The sequence below is a fragment of the Otolemur garnettii genome, unplaced genomic scaffold, assembly GCF_000181295.1.
Source record: "Otolemur garnettii isolate 467f Iridium unplaced genomic scaffold, OtoGar3 scaffold00024, whole genome shotgun sequence".
Classification (NCBI taxonomy): Eukaryota; Metazoa; Chordata; class Mammalia; order Primates; family Galagidae; genus Otolemur; species Otolemur garnettii.
In genome coordinates this window covers 8,114,696-8,133,824 of record NW_003852419.1, presented here as the reverse complement: position 1 = coordinate 8,133,824, position 19,129 = coordinate 8,114,696, and the positions used below count along the sequence as shown (strand labels likewise).

Below are 19,129 nucleotides of genomic sequence, written 5' to 3'. Positions count from 1 at the left end.
TTTTTATTAGAGACAGGTCTTGCTTTTGGTCAAGGCTGGTCTGGAACTCCTGAGCTCAAGCAAGCCACCCATTTTGTTCTCCAAGAGTGCCAGGATTACAGGAGTGAGCCACTGAGCCCTACCCACATTGTAAGAGGGACTTTACCTAACAAATGCAATCAGTGTAACCTGGTCTCTTGTACCCTCAATGAATCCCCAACAATAAAAATAAATAAATAAATAAATAAATAAAATTGCAACACCTTAAAAAAGAAAAGAAAAGAAATTCTAAATACAATAAGAGCCTTTGTAAGGTGTGACATGTCCTGCTGAAGGAGGCAAAGAGATGTAGAGTGTTTCCCAACCTGGAGGTGAGAAGTGTAGTGTGCATTTAGAAAAGCATAGAGTACATTTATCTCTTATAGAGATAAGACTTATATATCTCTTATAGAGACAAATCTATATAAGATTTATATATCTCTTATAGAGATAAATCTATATAAGATTCTTATAAGATTTCACGTGAAATCTAGCAAGCATGCAGTCATGTTGTCTTGCAGTTTGTATCAAATACCTGTTCTGATAATGAAATTAGCTTCCTGTGGCGTTCTCCTAGTACCCCATTAATTAACTTTGCTTAGATAATATCCTGTGTAAGCCGGCATATTCTAAGTGCCACTGTACATGACATGTTGCCTCCATGAAGAGCCAATAGGCTTTCATTGTTGGCTCATGTGCTCTGAGGAGCCGCAAATGCCACCTTTGGCTCTAGCCTGCCCTACACACTGACTTGCTGATTAGATCGTTGTTGATGTAAGGAGCTCCCTACCTATCCACAGAGTATTGTAAGAAGCCTGGCATTGGTACTAAAACAGAAAAGAGTACTTTATTAATTTTCCAGGTTAAGAATGATGTATTAAAGATGCCAGTATAGCCAGAGCCATCAGTTTCATTATTAAAAAACTAACAGAAAGAAAGAGAAGTACTAATGTTGTCACCTCTGTGAGTGCACTAAGATCTTTTGTGTCTCTGAGTAAATTGGATGTCAGAATGTCTGTGTTCAAATCCCAGTGCAGCCACCTGCTGTGTAATTAGAATCAAATCATCAAACCTCCGTGTCCTTGACTTTTTTTTGCAGTTTTGGCTGGGGCTGGGTTTGAACCCGCCACCTCTGACATATAGGACCAGTTCCCTACTCTTTTGAGCCACAGATGCTGCCCTATGTCCTTGACATTTTGCATCTGCAAAATGACATGAATAATGTTAGATACTCATGACATTGTACTAATAAAAATGAGACAATGCGTGTAAAGCACTTAGCATTGTCTGTCCCTTAAAAACTTTGATAATATAAATTAGCTTTTATTAGTAATACTAGCAGATTAGGCTGTAAACCATGTCATTAAAGGAAATAAATCTATACCCCCAAACAAGGAGAAGTGTTAGCAGTTGACACTTTCACATCTAGGAGGGGGCAGGATGGCTGACCAGGGGCAGCTTTCTGCAGAAGCTCCCGTACAGAAGGAGGAAAATTGGTCTGAAAGAAACTTGGAGTAGTTGAAATTGACAGGTAGATCACAAGGAGAAAAAAAATCAAGGTGCTGAGAGCTCCATGGAGACAAACTGAGAATGAGGACGATAAGGAGGAAAGAAGAGAAGAGAGGGTGGTTATTGAGCAGCCAGACTGGGTATGGGGAAGGGGGACCCTCCCCTACTTGGGGGGCTCTCAGCCTGCAGTGAAACATAGGGATCTCTCACTCCACCTGAGACTGCCACAAAGACAAATAATTCTCAGTTTCCCTGCACCTAGAATATCCTTCTCTGGGTCCCTATCCTGCCTGGAAGAACAGTGAACAATTTTATGCAAGTGACGGGATCCTTAGCCCACTATGGGAGAAGAGAGGCAGGCCCTGCTCCCCTAAGGTGTGTGGCAGCAACTGCCCCCTGCTGCTCAATTGTACCTCATCTACGCTCACGTAGAGGAGAGGAATCTCCGCTGAGTCTCCCTCCTGCAAGAGGGATCTCTCCCCACCCTCTGGAGCTGCTCTGCCTGGCATCTATGCCCAGCAGGCCCCTCCTGGAGGATGGGCCCCCAGTCCCCTCCTGCTGAGTTGGAGAGGGTGACCTGGCTCCAGGAATGCTGGGAAAGCAGATGGCCACCCAGGGATCTTCCTTCCCCAACCACAGGCAAAAGCTCCTGCATTTTGAATCAGTTGTGGTCAGGACTTTGGCCAAAACAGGGGCTGGCCTTTTTTTTTTTTTTTTTTTAAATCCATTGGTATGGGGCCTGTATCTTTGGCTGGAACAGTCGGGCTGGCTGTGCAGGAGCTTCCACCTAGGGCATCCGCTAAAGTCTTACCCCAGCCCCACTCCATGCAGCCTGGAGAAAGCAAGGCTAGTTCTCAGGGACCCTCACAGGCTGCCGCCCCTTCAAGGAGTTCAGGAGACTGTGTGCAGGAAGGGCCACAGGTGTAGGCAACACTTCTTTCAAACAGTCAGTGGTGAAGGGGAGCCGCGTCCTGGGGCCTCTGGATCTGACTTCAGCCCACCAGTTTCAGCCTTCAAACAGGCCTTCTGGGTGCTGCCTCAGGGACCCCAACTAGATTATCTCACAGTAACAATTTAGGGACAACCTAACATCCAGCTTAGATGTATAATAAACATATAAACAAACTGAAAATAGAGAGAGATCAGCATAAGAATCCTGGCAACATGCAAAATCACAGGAGATCGACTCCTCCAAGAGATTACAAGGGAGATAGAGCTGAAAATACCATCCACAGAGAAATTGTTGAAGTGACAGAAATAGAATTCAGAATATGGATGGCAGATAAGATGAATGGAATTGAGGAGAAGATAGGAAAAGAAATCCAAAAGGAAGTCCAAAACCCGTCTCAAGAAATCAGTGAAATTAAAAACAGAGTCACGGAGGACCTGGACAGAATTAGGAAGGATAGAGCAGAGTTCAAGGAATTGAAAGAGGCTTTCTAAGAAGTACAAAACACGGTAGGGAGTCTCAGCGCTGGAGCAGGACACAGAGAAGAAAAAATCTCAGAGGAAGACAAGACTTTTGAACTAATCCAAACATTCAAAGAGGCAGGAAAAGAAGAGAATAAAAGCAGAGCTTTCTCTGAGAGAGAGATGGGACTGTACCACACAGGAATATTTGAATTATAGGGAATCCCTGAAGGAGAAGAAGAGAGCCTGAAAAGGACAGAAACTCTATTCAAGACATCCTGGTGAATTCCCCAAGCATTGCTGGAGACCCAGAAATTCAGATACTCAATCAGCGGTTTTCACCCTGTGGCTCATGACTCAAAGGAACTGTATTAAAGGGCACGGCATGAGGAAGATTGCGAACCACTGTACTAGATGGTTTCAGAACCCCAGCACAAAGCACCTGCTGGACACATTGTAATTAACTTGGCCTAAGACACTTTAACATCTAGATGGTTTTTAAGCATGTTTCTAAATTCTATCCACATAAAACTTTTCTCAGTAACCACTGAAACTGGTAAGACAAGAGCAGTGCTTCAGCTGGATAAATTTATGTTGCTGTGGTGGGAGGAGAACACAGATCATCTGCTATTCTTATTTTTGGAGGAAAACAATTTATGCTTTTTTTTTTCCTAAAAAGAGAGAGTGTTTTTGAAAGAAGAAATGATTAATTTTCCTGCTTTCTTTTATGAGCCCCTTGTTCTTTCTCCTAAGATACTCAGGAATACTCTTGGCAGCATGACCTACCAGGCATCCAGACTCACACAGCTCCCTGCCCGCATCTCGCCTTAGATGTGTCTCCTATATTTCCTAATTCAAGGCTTGACATGCTTCCCTGTAATGGGCTCAGAGGGGAAGCTGTCTAATCTTTCACCTTAGCTATTGCACTTTTGCCAAAAAGAATATGATCTGTTCACAACAAAAGAAAATTGCAACAGCTGTAGCTTCATGACAAGAGTATAGAAATCATCGCGCAAAGTGAACAGACCCAGTTTTGAATCAGGGAAAACTGCACACTGCCCCATTATCTGTAAAGCGAAGCCATGTGGAGGCCCTGGTTGAGGAGGGATGCCCCAAGGGCCCAGCACACAACTCTGCCGTAGAAACTTTACTTTGGATTCCATCCAGAGTACACTGTGGAATTCCAGAGCAGAGAAGGAAGGACAGAAAACAATTTACTTAATAACTCTTTTGATTAGGGTTTAGAGCTTCTTTCTAAAATTGTTATTTTTGAGATAATAAGCCTTGCTGTCAGCTATTTATTACCAAAAAGTAGACTTGGATGATTGATTTTATGACACTGAAAACCATAAACTATCATAATGAAATTTGGCAGAGGAAGAAATTTAATTCACTCCAACCACAGGGGCCAGAGATCCACTAAAGGTAGAATGTTTCACAGATAAACAAAAACAAGCTCCACACGCAGTGCCACAATTAATGGCCTGAAACAATGTGTGCCTCCGTGTCCATGGCTGTTTTGCCACCTGAATTCACAAGGCCTCTGGTCATTGAAGAGAAGTCCTCACACACAGCTAACTTCAGGAGATAATGCCCTCAGTGGTCACTGCCACCCAAAATTGATTGAGCCATGGTGGGTAGCACGTATTGTAGAATTGTCTAATTCTCAGGACAGCTGACGATTTACAGTCTTTTGCACGGAGGACACAGGGAAAGAGAATCAAACCATCACCATTTTTACAAAGCTTTCTGTCCGTCTCAGAGCACTTTCACATTTAAGCTCCTACTGAATCTGATCCTCACAGTGACCTGGCAGAGGGGTGAATAAGTATCATCATCATGTTTCTGAAAATAAATGTTAGCAGACGATAATGAATTGCCAACTGTTACTCAACAAGTTAGGTGCAGGGCCAGGACTACAACTAAATTCTATATCCAATATTCTTGTTACCACTCCCCAATGCTTTGCTAAGATTCTGTAGGGATGTCAACTCCTACAGTAAAGGACAGATGGATGGCAGCAGGGGAAGTGGAATGTGGCTGGAAGGAGTAGAACTGGACCTCTGCTTAGAGCACAGAAATAAAATTGAAAATAATAACAAATCGTTCTTCAGTATAAGTGCAGATACATCGTATGTTTAAAATTGTAACAGCCATAGACCGACCTGGGTTTGAATTTTGGCTGTGCTACTTATGAAGCCAAAGTAATCTAACCTCTTTGAGACTTGGTTTCTTTCCTGTATAGAATTGATAAGACCTACACCCAGAGCTGTTGTGAGCAGTAAGTTAGATAATGTGTGTAAAGTGCACAGCACAGGAGACTACCATGTAATCATAAAGAGTAATAGTAATAGGTGTCAACTAAATAAGAAATTTAGGTGTTGCAATGTGTCAGGAGTTACAGTAGCCATCTTGAAAGTCTGTTGACAGTCCAGTAATGATATGTGGAAGCAAATTAAGAAAATGTTTTGATCATGCAATGACATATGTAAGTCAAACCTAAATATGAAATCTTTCCTGGGCTTCTTCTAAAGCCCAGGTTTACTTATAAGTTCATGAGAAAAAAAGAAAAGGTAACTTTAGCAACTTCTAGGAGAGAATTGGAGGGAATGCTACAATATTCACATATACACAGATACTCTCACACGCACATGCACACCCCTCGCTACTCTAGCTATAATCATGATGGCATCTCAAACTTACTCTAAACCTGAGTTTCCCAGAATTCCTGGTTGCAGGCTTTAAGGATTCCTTGGAATGATTCTCCCAACTTTGTGTAAAAATAGGTTCTTCATATTTCTATATGTAAAAAAGTAAAATACATTTTAAGAAAAGTTGATTTCTGAGTGTATATATTTCTGGGTATTTTAGTCAATGAGCTCCCAGGAAGAGAAGCTATTTTGGTAGGGATCTTGGTTAAGCAGAAATCAGTAATAAAGAGAATCATCCACTTCACAAAATAGAACTCATTTTGCCTTTTCTGAAATGTGTTACATTTTGATGAAAACAACCACACAGACCCTCTGGGCTCTCTAGTTTTGAAACTGATTTTCTCGATTGTTGCTGACACAGCTTTTCTTCTGCTTGACCCTTGTGGAAAGTTTGGTTTGATTGGTGATACCCTTTTCGGCTCTAATAAAAGTTCTCTGGAAACTTCTATAACTACTCTGTTGAACTGAATAAAAGAGCTGCAAGTTAGCTCTCAACTATTTGTATTACTGTGGGTGTCAGATGATGCTGATGTAGCTAAGGCACCCAGATAAATCAAACTAACTACTGATGACTTGGTTAACTTGAAATAATGTAGTGACGTTAGTTATTGAGATTAAGTGACAGATAACCTGGAAGCATAAGGAAACCAGATACAATATCTGCAATAATGTGCATTTATCCCAATTTTCTCCAGCATAGCAGAAGGGAGTTCTGATTTAATGCAATCAAAAATCATATTTATCCCTTTTAGTAAAGATATTTGGAACATTGGAGATTAGGGAAGGATTGAGGTAAATATATTTTATACAGAAATATGCAATGTTAATGCCAGTCTTTTGCCCCCCTTGATTAGAACCTTGACTCTAAACTTTGATAATATAAGAGTGGTCTCTTATATTTGCTTAATGTTTACGTTTACCTTGGTTTCCTCCTGAAAATGTATCAACTTATAGAAATCTCTTCCTCTAATATGTCAGAAAATCTTCATTAGAGGTTGGAAGGTGGGGGGATTGGTAAGAAAGAGAAATGGTATCATAAGAAACAGTAATCGAGACAGAAAGAGAGGAAGATACTTAAATGAAGCATTTATGGATGATTGCACAGGAGTATATAATTCATACTAAAATGGGTGATGTAATATCTGGTTGAGGGATTTTATTTATTTTAATGTGAATAGATGGTGTTGGAATAATTCCTAGGACCAGTTGAAGAATTCGTATTTTCACCAACACTTAGAGCTCCGCTTCTCTACTTGCACGTGAATGCTTTTGTCCATTCTTCTGGTGGGTTGTTTGTCCTTTATTTGATGTCAGTTGACACACACTCTTTGTATTTGAGAAGTCTTTACTCCTAGTCTGTTATGTATAATAGGTACTACCAATGTGTTCCCCACTTTCTTTCTAATCTGCACTTTCACTTTGCTAGTGCTACCCTCTGCCACGTAAAATCATTATTTTTGGAGTTAAATATGCTGAAATTTTCATCTATGTCTTGTTCTATAGTCTACAATCTATGCGATAAATTCCACATCCCCCTTAAAATACCTTCCCAATAGCCCCCCAAACTCACTCTGCTGTAGACGCTCTGGTTTTTCTTTAGTTCCCCCAAAGCCAACTCTTTCCTTGAGGTCAGTTCACATGCTGTTCTCTATTAGTCGAGTCTTCTGCCCACTTTTTACTTGATGACTCTCTTCTCCAGGTCTCATTATAAACGTGACAAACTCAGAAAGGTCTTCCTGATTCCCCAGACGAAATCAGGACCCTCTGTCCTCCTGCTGCGTGACACTGAAGCTTTCCCTCATCATGAGCATCCTGGCCATTACTTTCTATTTAACTGGATGATTCCTCACCAGTTGTCTCTTTGCCTCACTCTGTTTGAAGGCCCAGGAGAGCATAGAAGTCAAGTGTGTGACAGTCCCTAGAACATTAACTATGTGTCTGTGCACGATGTGTTTGTTCATACAATGAGGGAACATTCTTAGAGGAAACGTCCTAAAACCTTGGGCATTAAGTCAAGTCTTAAAGTCAAGTCAAGACTAAATACTATTTTGATAGACAGGAAGAAAAAAGTCTTATGAGTATGCTATAAAGATAAAAGATTTTGTGGTATGTGGGGACTTGGGAACAGCAACAATATTGTGACTGTAGCTTTCGTTGAAAAAAATGGAAGATACATTTGTGTGGGCAGCTGTGAGCAAACTGTGAAGGGCCATGAGAGCAGCAGGCACATTCTTAAGTAAACACCACAGTGGATGCAAACTTCACAGATACAGATACCATGTAAAAAGTCTATGGAGCTTGCTGTTGACTAAGCTATTGACACATAGTTTATTTGCAACATACAGGAGGAATAGGATTCTGTAAGTTCCATGACTCTATGGCTTCCTCCAGAGAAGGTGCATATGTTTCTCTGTCCGTTCATCCTCAGTGTCACCAGAGTCATACAGGGTGTGGTTGTCCATTGCCTTTTTGTTCCATGTGGTGCCATCTGAGGTAGCAGCCTGTCCTAGTTGGGGCTGTCTCTTGTGAAAGCACATGATGAGTTTTTAATGTGTCAGCATCCCTTCCCAGGCAACACCTAGATTTCTGGAAAAGACAGCAGTCATCTCGGTCTCAGCACTTCCCTTCAAACATGTGCTCTTTGTGGTTTTCAAAGCAGCAGAGGAAAATGTCAGACCCAGCAGCCAGGTAGATGGCAAAGGTTCATTGATTTCCAAGTTCTTTCTGAATCTCCAATTTTGGGAGGAAGGGCTAAGATGTGTCAGATATGTCCTTTCTCAAGCCTCTTGTCTGACCTGCAGGAGTGAACTTTAGAATGTGCAGGGCATGGGTGGCATTGGTGGGAGGGGAGAATAGAAGGGATTGGAAACATCCAGCATCAGTGACTTCTAACGAGACCACAGCATGAGTTGAATGAATGCATGGAATAGAAATCATGTACCTGCCTTCCTACAAATGTGGCATGAAGCACGCCTTCTTGTGAATGATCACATCATAATTGTTTCTTTTGCCCTACATCGTATTGAAGCACAGAAATGAGAAAAATAATAAACTTTGTATTTTCTTCTTCGGAGATGGGGGAAAAACTGTGCTAATCTCAATTCACAAACACCCCAGGAGCCTACAATTCCAATTTTCTTTTCACAGTATTAATGAAATTGGGTACTAGAAAAGTCCAATCTTCCCCTGTAAATCTGGAGCCGTTTTCAAGGCTAGCCTAGAATTATAATAACCTCCCCATCTATTAAGGCACAGTATAGAACTCTGGTGTAATGAGATCATTTTAAGCACCTTTATTTTTTTACACTAGATGGGGTGGACACAGAAATTTAAAATCAATCACTTTAAGCTTAATCTATAAGGAAACCAGAAAGACTAGTCAAAGATTCTTACTAATAAAAAATTCAATAAATATATCTCACCAATTATCATTTTTTTTAAAGCATCGTCGTATAGCAAGATATATGATGATGTCAGCTCGCAGAATGATAAATATTGGACACTATTGAGTGTTTTGATCCTTTAAATATCCGTCCTAATCTGAAATACACTATGTACACTTCCCGTCTCTGTGTATATATATTTTTAGCATTGGTATGTTTTATTCTTTATTATTAATACTGGTAATTATTTACAATTCTTAAAGCTCAATTTTCATGTCATCAGAATATAGGGACACTCTTGATTCATCTTCAATAGGACAGGGCATGTTTGACAACATGCCTATATGTTAACAGTCTATTTTGAAGAAATAAAACCAGCCTGGAAAATTGCTTGGAAACTGCACTCTCACCCTGAAAGCTACCTTTGGAAACAACATAAATGTAATATGATGGCCATGGAAGAACAGGCCATTCAAGTATACAAAATAGTTTTAGGAAAGTGACAATTTGAGTGATAAAAAGAATAGCTGATAGCATGTTATCGCCATGATGAGCTCCTCAGTAGAAATTTGAGGGCCCACAACTCACCAAATCCTCACTGTATGTCATAGGAATTAGAAATATAATCATCCTTTCTCACGGGAAATCATAAAAACGTAAGAACAGTTTTTTAAATGACATTTGACTGTAATATTTCCAATCTCAGAATAACCAAGAATATCAAACATATTTCTTGCCAAGTGAAACAAAACTCTTTAGAAAATTTGTTAGTATTCAAAATTTACCTTTCAAACCAATAATAGTAATTAAAAATAGAAAAAAATTTAAAAATACGTATCTTAAAACTTCCATTGTAAATCATCTTGCTAAGTGATTATAAGCCATATATGTCCTATCTGTGTATACTCAGGTATTATGTGTGACTAGGTATAGTCAAATGATGTGCTTTAAATGAAAGTTTAATGGCTTAATATGTCCCTCATATCACCATCTGCACAACAAAAGGTTTTAAAAGTATTAATCAAATATTATTTGTTGTGACAAGTCATTTCACCTATAAATAAGGTTAGATAAAACTAAGTGGGGGACAAGACAACGAGTTAAAAACCTACCTAACGGTACAGTCAACACTGTAACGGGCACACTTATCGCCCTGACTTAAGCATTATAAAAGCTACCCAGGTAACAGAAACATTTTGTAGCTTTTTGTACCCCTTTAATATTTTGAAATAAAAAAGTAATTTTAAAAAAGGAAGTTACATTTTAAAGTAATCATGGTAAGATAAAACACAAATGTTATTCCAGTGAAATAATCACATTTAAATATTTTCAATAGCAAGGATTATTTTATAATGTGATCTGAAATTAGGAACTTGGAGTTACATTGTGTTGTTTATTGTATGTTTTGCTGAGTGATGCACTGACCTCAAAAGGCAAAGAGTCCTGACCCTTGCTGTCCTGACCTCCTTCATTTCCCTGGGAATGGGGAGGGACATGAGAGCTATGCTCTCTGAGGGCCACCTCCGTGGATAATTCCGGATCTGGGAGAGGAGCGGGGAGAAACAAGGAGGGAGGAAAAGTGGAAGGGAGAATAGAAAAAAGGGTGGAGGAGTGTTTGGAGGGCCCAAGGGGCTGGTAAGACAGGAAGGCTGCCCCAAACAGCCCTCTCCACTCTGTGCTAAATTTAAAGTGTCTCTTCAACATGCTTGTCCCATTGCATTACCTGAATCTAAATTTTTATTTGGTGATCTGATATTCTTTCACAGATACAGTACCAAAGGCTGTCAAAATAGAAGGAAAAACACATGTCAGGGTAATGTTCTTTCCAGTTGTGATAGTGTAAAATAATTATCTCAGCAAACCTATGGAGAAGTTAAAATTTTTAGGATTTAATTTTTTTTTTTTGCAGAACAACAGTTGAATCCATTACTCCTTCTATATGACCAGACACCAGAATATGCCCTTTTTGCATTGAGTGTGCGTTTTCCACAATGAATTGTCACATATGAATAAATTATTTTAGAGTATAATCTGGAAATATGTTAATAACCATTCTAACACTTGAAAGCTTATGCCTACCTAAATAATCACAATATTAATTAGAAAATGGAAAAACACAAAAACTCGTAGAGCTAGCATAAAAGATTCCTGCTAAATCTAGTGGGCGAAAGCATACCATGCGGAACATTTCTAGAGACCTTTAGATCCTGCCAAATGTTAGAAGAGAGGAAGCCTTGAAAGCTACTTTTCATTTGTCCTATGAGGTTAAGTGCCCAACACCTGGCCACAGATAGTGGTCTGTGGCCTGTTAGGAACCCGGTGGTACAGCATCACTGCCCAAGCTTCACCTCCTATCCCATGGAAAAATTAGTTTCCACGAAACCTATTCTTGGTGCCAAAAAGATTCCCGTCAATAGCCTTCCCCCATCACTTACATCACCACCTGAGCTCTGCCTCCTGTCCTATCCCCCTTCAACACAGCATGCTCCCAACCCCAACCCCAACCCCTGTCCTTAGAAAAATTGTCTTCCATGAAACCTGTCCTTGGTACCAAATAGTTTGAGTGCTGCCGCTTAAGGTTATCAGTGCATGAGATTACCAGTGCTGATGATCAGTGCATAAGACCCAAGTATTTTTCCATAACCATTTGGTTAGGTGAATATGAAGGAAGGGAATATAAATAGGAAAGATTTCCTAACCCGTATGACAGTTCTTTGTCCTTTGCTAGTAAAATCAGAGGCTTCTGAAGCAAAAGTACCAACAAAAGTCAAAAGCCTTCCTGCTGCCATTAAAGTGTTCTCCCCTCACTGGAAGGGTAACATCAGTCCTGCTGAGTCTCCTTTGATCTGGACTCCTTGTGCTGCTGGGCCCAGGATAATGAACTGGCTCGAGCGCTTAGTTATGCAGAGAATCCGCAGAGAATCCGAGTTAACTTTCCACATTCACCACCTGACGACTTACAGCTAACAGGCTGTGCCTTCCTTTATTAGTTCCTCCTCTTTATCGTCTCATCTGTTTATGATGTGTTTCATCATATGCTCCAAGAAGGAGAAGAGAGATAAAAGTACATTTTAGGTCATTCATTCACTTTTTCGCATTGTTAAAAACTATATTGTAGATTGTTTTACTTCTGAAAAGATCTCATTTTAGTTAGTTACGGCATGTTAAGGGAATCCAAAATTCTCAATTCCATGAAATACACAAATTCATTATGAATTTTTATGATTAAATTCCTCTTTTTCTTTTTGCATCGTCATAAATGGCTAAGAGATAATTATATTTCTTTTTTTAAAAAAATAACTTTTGGAATAAATTGAATAAGAAGGCATTTAACCTTAATGGTCATTTATACTTTTCTTTATATTAATATGTCATTTCTTTAGGTTTATCAGTGCTCATCTAAGTAAAGCATTAGTGACAAAAAGTGAAACATTTGGTATTCCTGAAAATATTTAAATTGCTGTAGCTCTTATATCCCATTAATACACAGATACATCTGATCTTAGAATTAAAGTCAAGAAAAAATACACTGGCCTTCAGATTTGAAGCTTAAATAGAAAAAAAATATATTAACTAGTTAGATATGGAAGCAACTATATATTTCAAGCAGATCTATAATGATACTTGCGATGGTTGTTAAAATGTAAGTGTGAATAAGGAAGAAAGGATAAAATGTTTCTTGAATTTAGATTTTAGTTTTGGTTTGTTTTTATTTTTGGCAGGTTACTTTAAAAACACAAGGTCTAGAATTTTTACATGGGGATTCCATAGAGATATTTTGGGGTCTACTGTGACTTAAGTAACATTTTGTCTGGTGTTGAAAAAAAAGATAAGTATTTTTCTTAAACAGGAAATGTTTATCAAATATATGCCACAAATTGAGGTATTTCTATGGTCTTTGTTATGTTGTTTTTGTTTTACACAAATCTGTTGTGTGCTGTAGTCACAGTTGTTTTGAAGACATTTCAGAAATATTTTGAGCAGATGAAAATAAATAGTTCATTTATGATACCGAGTCCTAATTGGAAGAACTTTCGCCCATATATTCCTTTATCCTGTCATGCCCCGTGTTGCCTTACATACATATTCTTAGCATAGAGAACATAAACTGTGACTCCCATTACAATTGTTGAGTTTTACTATCATGAGCTAAATGGTTAAAATTGTTTCTCCATTCTCCATATTTCCTTTTGACAGAAGAATGAGATAATTGTGAAAATGTATTTAAAATGAAACATTCCCTCGTGTGGGAACAAATGATTTAGGTAATATTTAAATACGGTTTCTTTTTTAGTGCTTGCGACACCGTATTAAGAGCACAGTCTGCAAAAATGCAAGTTGTCAGTGAGTGCAAGTTAGCAGCTGAGCTAAGTGGCACACTTTGGCAAAGATGATTGTATTTAAAGGAGAAAGTGCCGCCTTTGGTTTGTCAGGTAGTGACAGAGTTACCGCAGTGGGTTCTATTCTTCATAAGAGGAAATTAATTTCCTGTAATCAAATACAGTGGATTATAGTCTTTGTTTCCTGCTACCCCGGCCACAGAAGCAACGTCAAGGCCTTTTATTCAGCAACATTACGTGGGCTTTTGTAAAACAAGCAGTGACAGATTCAGCCTAAAAAGGTTTCATCGGCTACATTTGGTAGCTCTAGATCATAGCATGTTGCTGCTGTGAGACTGGAAGTGACTGCATGTTAAGGCTTCAGTCTGGGATGAAAATGGAAATGACAGCAGAAATCCACTTTTAGGCAGAAGAAGCTTGGTGATATTTGAAAGTGGAATGACAAGGCAGTATAGAGCTGTATGGTGGGTAAGTGATTTTGAGTAATTAACAGGAGCTATTGTAGAAATGTTAAAAACTCCTAAATGAGGTCTGATAGCAATTAAAAAACCCCACAATTTTAGTCTTACTGTATTTTTAATTCCCAGGGTGTGTGTATTTATGTGTACACACATAGACATTCATAATCTAACACATATATAATCTTAAGATTTTTTTGAATTCATTTTACATAATTTATGAGGAATAATGTTTTTAAAGTTATAGCGTTTTTAATCCAGTTAATCTGAAAAGTAGTATTTTTCTATAAGATAAGGGAGAGAATGGAGATTCTAGCAAAGACAGGAAGCACAATCCACAGATGAAAATGGCCTAAGATCAAGATGGGATAGAATCTTGTTTCCCTACAGTTCCTATTCTTCAAAGAGAAAAGTTTTGGCTAGGTGTGGTGGCTAGGAGGCTGAAGGAGGAGGATTGTTTGAGGCCAGGCATTTGAGAACAGCCTGAGTAAGAGGGAGACCCCATGTCTACAAAAAATAGAAAAATTAGCCAGGCATGGTGGTGTATGCCTGTAGTCCAAGAGAGGGAGGTTGCAGTGAGCTGTGATGACACCACTATACTCTAGTGGGGCAAAGAAGTAAGACCATGTCTCAGGAAAAAACAAAAACAAAACAAAACAAAAAATATATATATATATATATCAAGAAGAAAAGATTTGTATGTAGAGGAAAAGAGCATCTGACAGCATAACTACTAGGTAAATCTCAGGCCTTTTCTTTCATATCTAAGGTGAATTTCGGGGTCTGACCAGGTACCCTGTAATCCATTGCTTATATCTGAGAGCCTTTGTTTTATACTTTGGGAAGATTGGGTGAAGGTTTTGTCAGTGGAATAAATTGAGGCTAGTTAGTCTTATATCAATATTTATCGGATAGTACTGAGTTTGTGCCCAAAACCATTCTAGAAGATATTTACAACTGAGAAAGACTATACTGTCTCCTCTAACGTTTAGCTTTGGGGATCACTCAGCCACTTACAGTGAATAAATAAAATACATTTGTACTTAGGCAAGAAAATAAATCTCCAACAACCACAAGAACAAAAAAGAAAATTAGTTTTGTTTTAGTTCATAAAGGTGGGAAGAAAAATATACTTTAAATACCAGGTAGGCTATATTAAATGCCTGGACAATATGATTGTTCAATACTACACTCATTACAAGATAGGCTGATTAGTAAAGTATCTTAAATTCAATTGTCCTGATTCTCTAAGTTAGACCTAAGTGTTTTAGAGCGGCCTCAATTTGATTCTCATATTGATTCCCTCTAATACTGTAGCATAGGGTAGTTTTGATTTTGTTTGCCATGTTTAATTTGTGTTTTTTCACCTACCCCACCAACGTGACCCTTTAGAGCTAATTGGAGTTTCTTTGGGTCTAAGGTTACAAGACCCTGTTAACACAATTGATGTGTGAGAAAGAAAAGGTGGTAAGACATCTCTCCCCGAACCTTTCAGTGCACTCCTTAGTTATAGGGACCACGAGGCATGGGGATCACCACATTTGACAGCAGAATACGTTTCCTTTAGCAGTAGGCCTCTTCCCTTAGGCCTAAGTATTAATGTAGCTCTCTGACATTCAGTGAACTCAACAGTCACGCTGTGTTTGTTCTCATCCTCTTTCCCATAGCCAACCCAACCCGAGCAGGAGGGAGAGAGTCATACCCAGGCTCGGCAGAAGTGATCCGGGAGTCCAGCAGCACCACGGGCATGGTCGTTGGGATAGTAGCCGCTGCCGCCTTGTGCATCCTCATCCTCCTCTATGCCATGTACAAGTACAGGAACCGGGATGAAGGCTCATACCATGTGGACGAGAGTCGAAACTACATCAGTAACTCAGCACAGTCTAACGGGGCAGTTGTAAAGGAGAAACAACCCAGCAGTGCGAAAAGCGCCAACAAAAATAAGAAAAACAAGGATAAAGAGTATTACGTCTGATCCCAAGATCTTCAGTGGACACCTGTATAGAAATAGTCTTCATTTTATCTGAGACATAATATAAACTTATTTACTTTCCTTTTTATGAAGCACATACAAAAGAAGACAGGGAATGCAATCAGGAAGGAAAGACTTTTTAAAAAATAAAAACAAGTATCTTATGCTCTTGTTTCTCAAAAAAAGAAAAAAAAAATAAAAACGGGGGCCAATCAATTCCCTAACATTCACAGTGTTTTCATTTACTCTGCCTGTCTTTATGTTGCTGGAACATTCCTGAAAGACAGTGATGGCCGCACGCATTCATAAAGCAAAGGAGTATTAAACATCGAGGCACAACACAAAACAACAACACAGAACAGAACACACAAAAAAGAAGCTACCTATGATCCTGGATTTAGCCAAAGTGCTAGTGCTTCCCTGAGAAGTCAGTGAGTCCGATGGCCGGAGAAGACTGTCCTTTTGGGTGACTCGACCTGCAAACCTTTAAGCGTTTGCAGCCTGGTGCAACTGGAGTGGTGGTTGGAACTTGGAACTTTGAAACAAAGTGCTGGCTTTTTTGAAGACTTGTGTCGTAACACATTCGAAAAGCCCCTTTCTGGTTGTTAAGAGAGGAAAAGAAAAGTATGGAGGCCTTATTTTCAAAAATGTGAAATATAAGGCACATTTTCACACAAAAAAATTTCAAAACACAAACAAGAGGGCATAGATGCAATCATTGGGAAATTTTCATGCACGCTTACTATGTTATTACATATGTTTATATAAAATCCATCTCTGTGTGCTTTCTGGACTGTGATAAGTGACGTTTTATAGCCTGTTGTATAGAAAATGCAAAATATATCTCTGCTCTCCAGCCATTTTTTGGTAAATTCAATGTTATAAGTGTTGCTAAGTAGAGGGAGTTTTATGACATCAGAGCAACAATGATTTCAGGTTGTTTTTTTTTTTTTTTTTTTGCCACCATTATAAATTGCCACAATTACTTTAATTTTTTTTTTAAAAATTACAGTGTAGTGTTTATTCTAAGAAAGATATGTATGAATGTATATAAAAAAACTCAGCCTTTTTCTTACATGTACAGCCTTCATTCTGTTGCAATTAAGTTTTAGTATTTGTATGAAAGGTGTGAATTAGAAGGTAAAATGTATACATATAGTATATCTTATACTATTTTTGCCCCCAAGTACTCACGTTCCCACATACTTTCACATACACACACACACACACACACACATCCCCACACGAATCCACCAGATATGATGGAAGACCCAAACATGCGTATAGTAGCAAATATTTTCTGACCAATTGAAAAGCAGAAAGGAAGATAGTTGTGCCAAGGTACTGATGGCAAATGAAGGGATTCACTTCACCGAGATCTTGCTCCCAGGAATCCCCAAGAAGATTTTAGTCGCTAATGAAATACAACCTTTTCTAATCAAATAGAATATCATCCAGTATACTGCTGCATGAATATGAACCATTATGTGGGCAGGTTATGGAAGCAAAATTGGTTAATCTACACCTTAACTCTGGCTGTTGCAATTGAAAAGTTTGTTTCTAATAAAATAATATCTCTATTCTCTGAACCTGATGTGCATGATCAACATTTCTGGAAAGTAAACACGTTCTCAACGAGGAAAGTATTTTCAATAATTTCTGATTCTGTATTACTACCCACTTAAAACCATCACTCTCGATCTGTTGATCACTGACTATGTTTTAACATTAACTATGGTTTTACATATGTATCATTAAATATAGTTTTAGTTTAACATATCATATAGTAGAAAACAATAGATTATACACTTGTTTTTGCACACTGTTTCAATGATGTCTTAGCAATAAATGGTGAGTAGGAGAACGTAAGGCAAATGAAATGGATTGTTAGATTGCAAAGTGATGCTTCAGTAGAAGTTGGTTGCGTTACTCCAACATCCTCTCAAAGAATGATATTAATTTTCATGGAAGAGATGAATACCTTTACAATTAGCTTTGACCAACAAAGACAAAACATCTCTGTGATATTTTAGTTGATGACTACAGTATCCAGGAAGTGGCCTGGATTTCAGATGTACAGCACTTAAGAAGTACATACAATTTACAGCAAATCACCCGTGTCTGGTTGCCAAGGAATTGTTGTGTATGAAGACTCTTAAGTTGTTCATAACCCAGAAAGTAGAAGGTGTAAAACTAAAAGTTGATATCCTTTACATCTGCTTTTGGTTTTTATCTTGTTTTAATTTGCCAGGTCAAAGAATTCACATGTCTTTTTTCCCCCCTTCTCATTCAGTCTTACTCAGGGAAAGCCAGTGAGATAAAAAGGGAAATTTAAAACCACTAATTCACGTATTAAATTTTTTTTAATTTGTTGCTTTTCCATTTGACGTCTTAAACCAGAATGAGTTTTCATCTAGAAAGATTCTAAAATGTGATAGAAAATAAATCAAACAATGGTATTTTCAAGCAGTATATCTATGAAACATGATGTTTGCCTTCAATGTTTCTTCCCAGAATAAATTTTAATATTACATGCAAAGATATAATCTTATATGCATGTATTACCAGTAAAAATATTTCTACTGTTATTGGCCTACACAAAGTCAAGCAGTTTGGTATTTTTTTTTCCTGAAAATGGAGAAAGAAAAGAGAGAACCATGAGTTAGGGAGAGAAAATGACTTGGATAAAATGCCCATTATTTTCAAACCAAATGTATCGGGATTCATGCAGAGTTTGCAGTTAATAGAGGATTTCACGCTACCTGGCATAAACCTGATTACATCTCTAGACTGTAACTTTTCTGATTGAGTATGCTTCTTTTGTATCCACATAATATGTTAACTTTTTAAAACAAGACAAATACTTCAATAACATGTGAAGTGGTCAATTCCTAAGACATCGGAGAAAGGCCACAGGACCCCACCCTTCTAGTGTTTTGTGTGATTGGGTATCTAAGGGGGTTTTCTTTGTTTTTTTGTTTTTGTTTCTGTTTTTCTGTTGCAAGGCCAATTTATCCATTAATGGAAATGCTAAGCAAGTGGAATTTACTGTTTTGTTAATAAAATATTTCTTAATACAACTGTGGATTTATTGATTTAAAAAATTACATGCGGCACCATGTGTCATACAAGTAAGGAAGACTGCATTGGAAGGGAAGACCTGCCTTATACAAGCAGAGGAAGAATTTGGATTGTTTTTTTCTGAATTTTATTATTTATTAAACATCTCTACATTCATACACTTACAGATGCAACAACTAAATGTATCTTTGTTCACATTTGTTCATCTCTCAAGATAGCTGAAACCAGAAACTACAGTATCACTGGT

The 19,129-nt window shown here is 38.4% G+C and overlaps 1 protein-coding gene across 8 annotated transcripts in view; it reads left to right on the top strand.

Moving 5' to 3' along the window:
• The window catches only part of NRXN1 (neurexin 1), a 690,023-nt gene extending 671,142 nt beyond the window's left edge, over positions 1–18,881 (top strand). For all 8 annotated transcript variants that reach the window (XM_023512121.1, XM_023512126.1, XM_023512122.1 and 5 more), the window contains one exon: positions 15,497–18,881. In XM_023512121.1, the coding sequence (XP_023367889.1) occupies positions 15,497–15,804 (308 nt within the window). In that variant the 3' untranslated portion in view covers positions 15,805–18,881. The remainder of the gene's footprint in view (positions 1–15,496) is intronic.
• Positions 18,882–19,129: the final 248 nt, after the last annotated feature.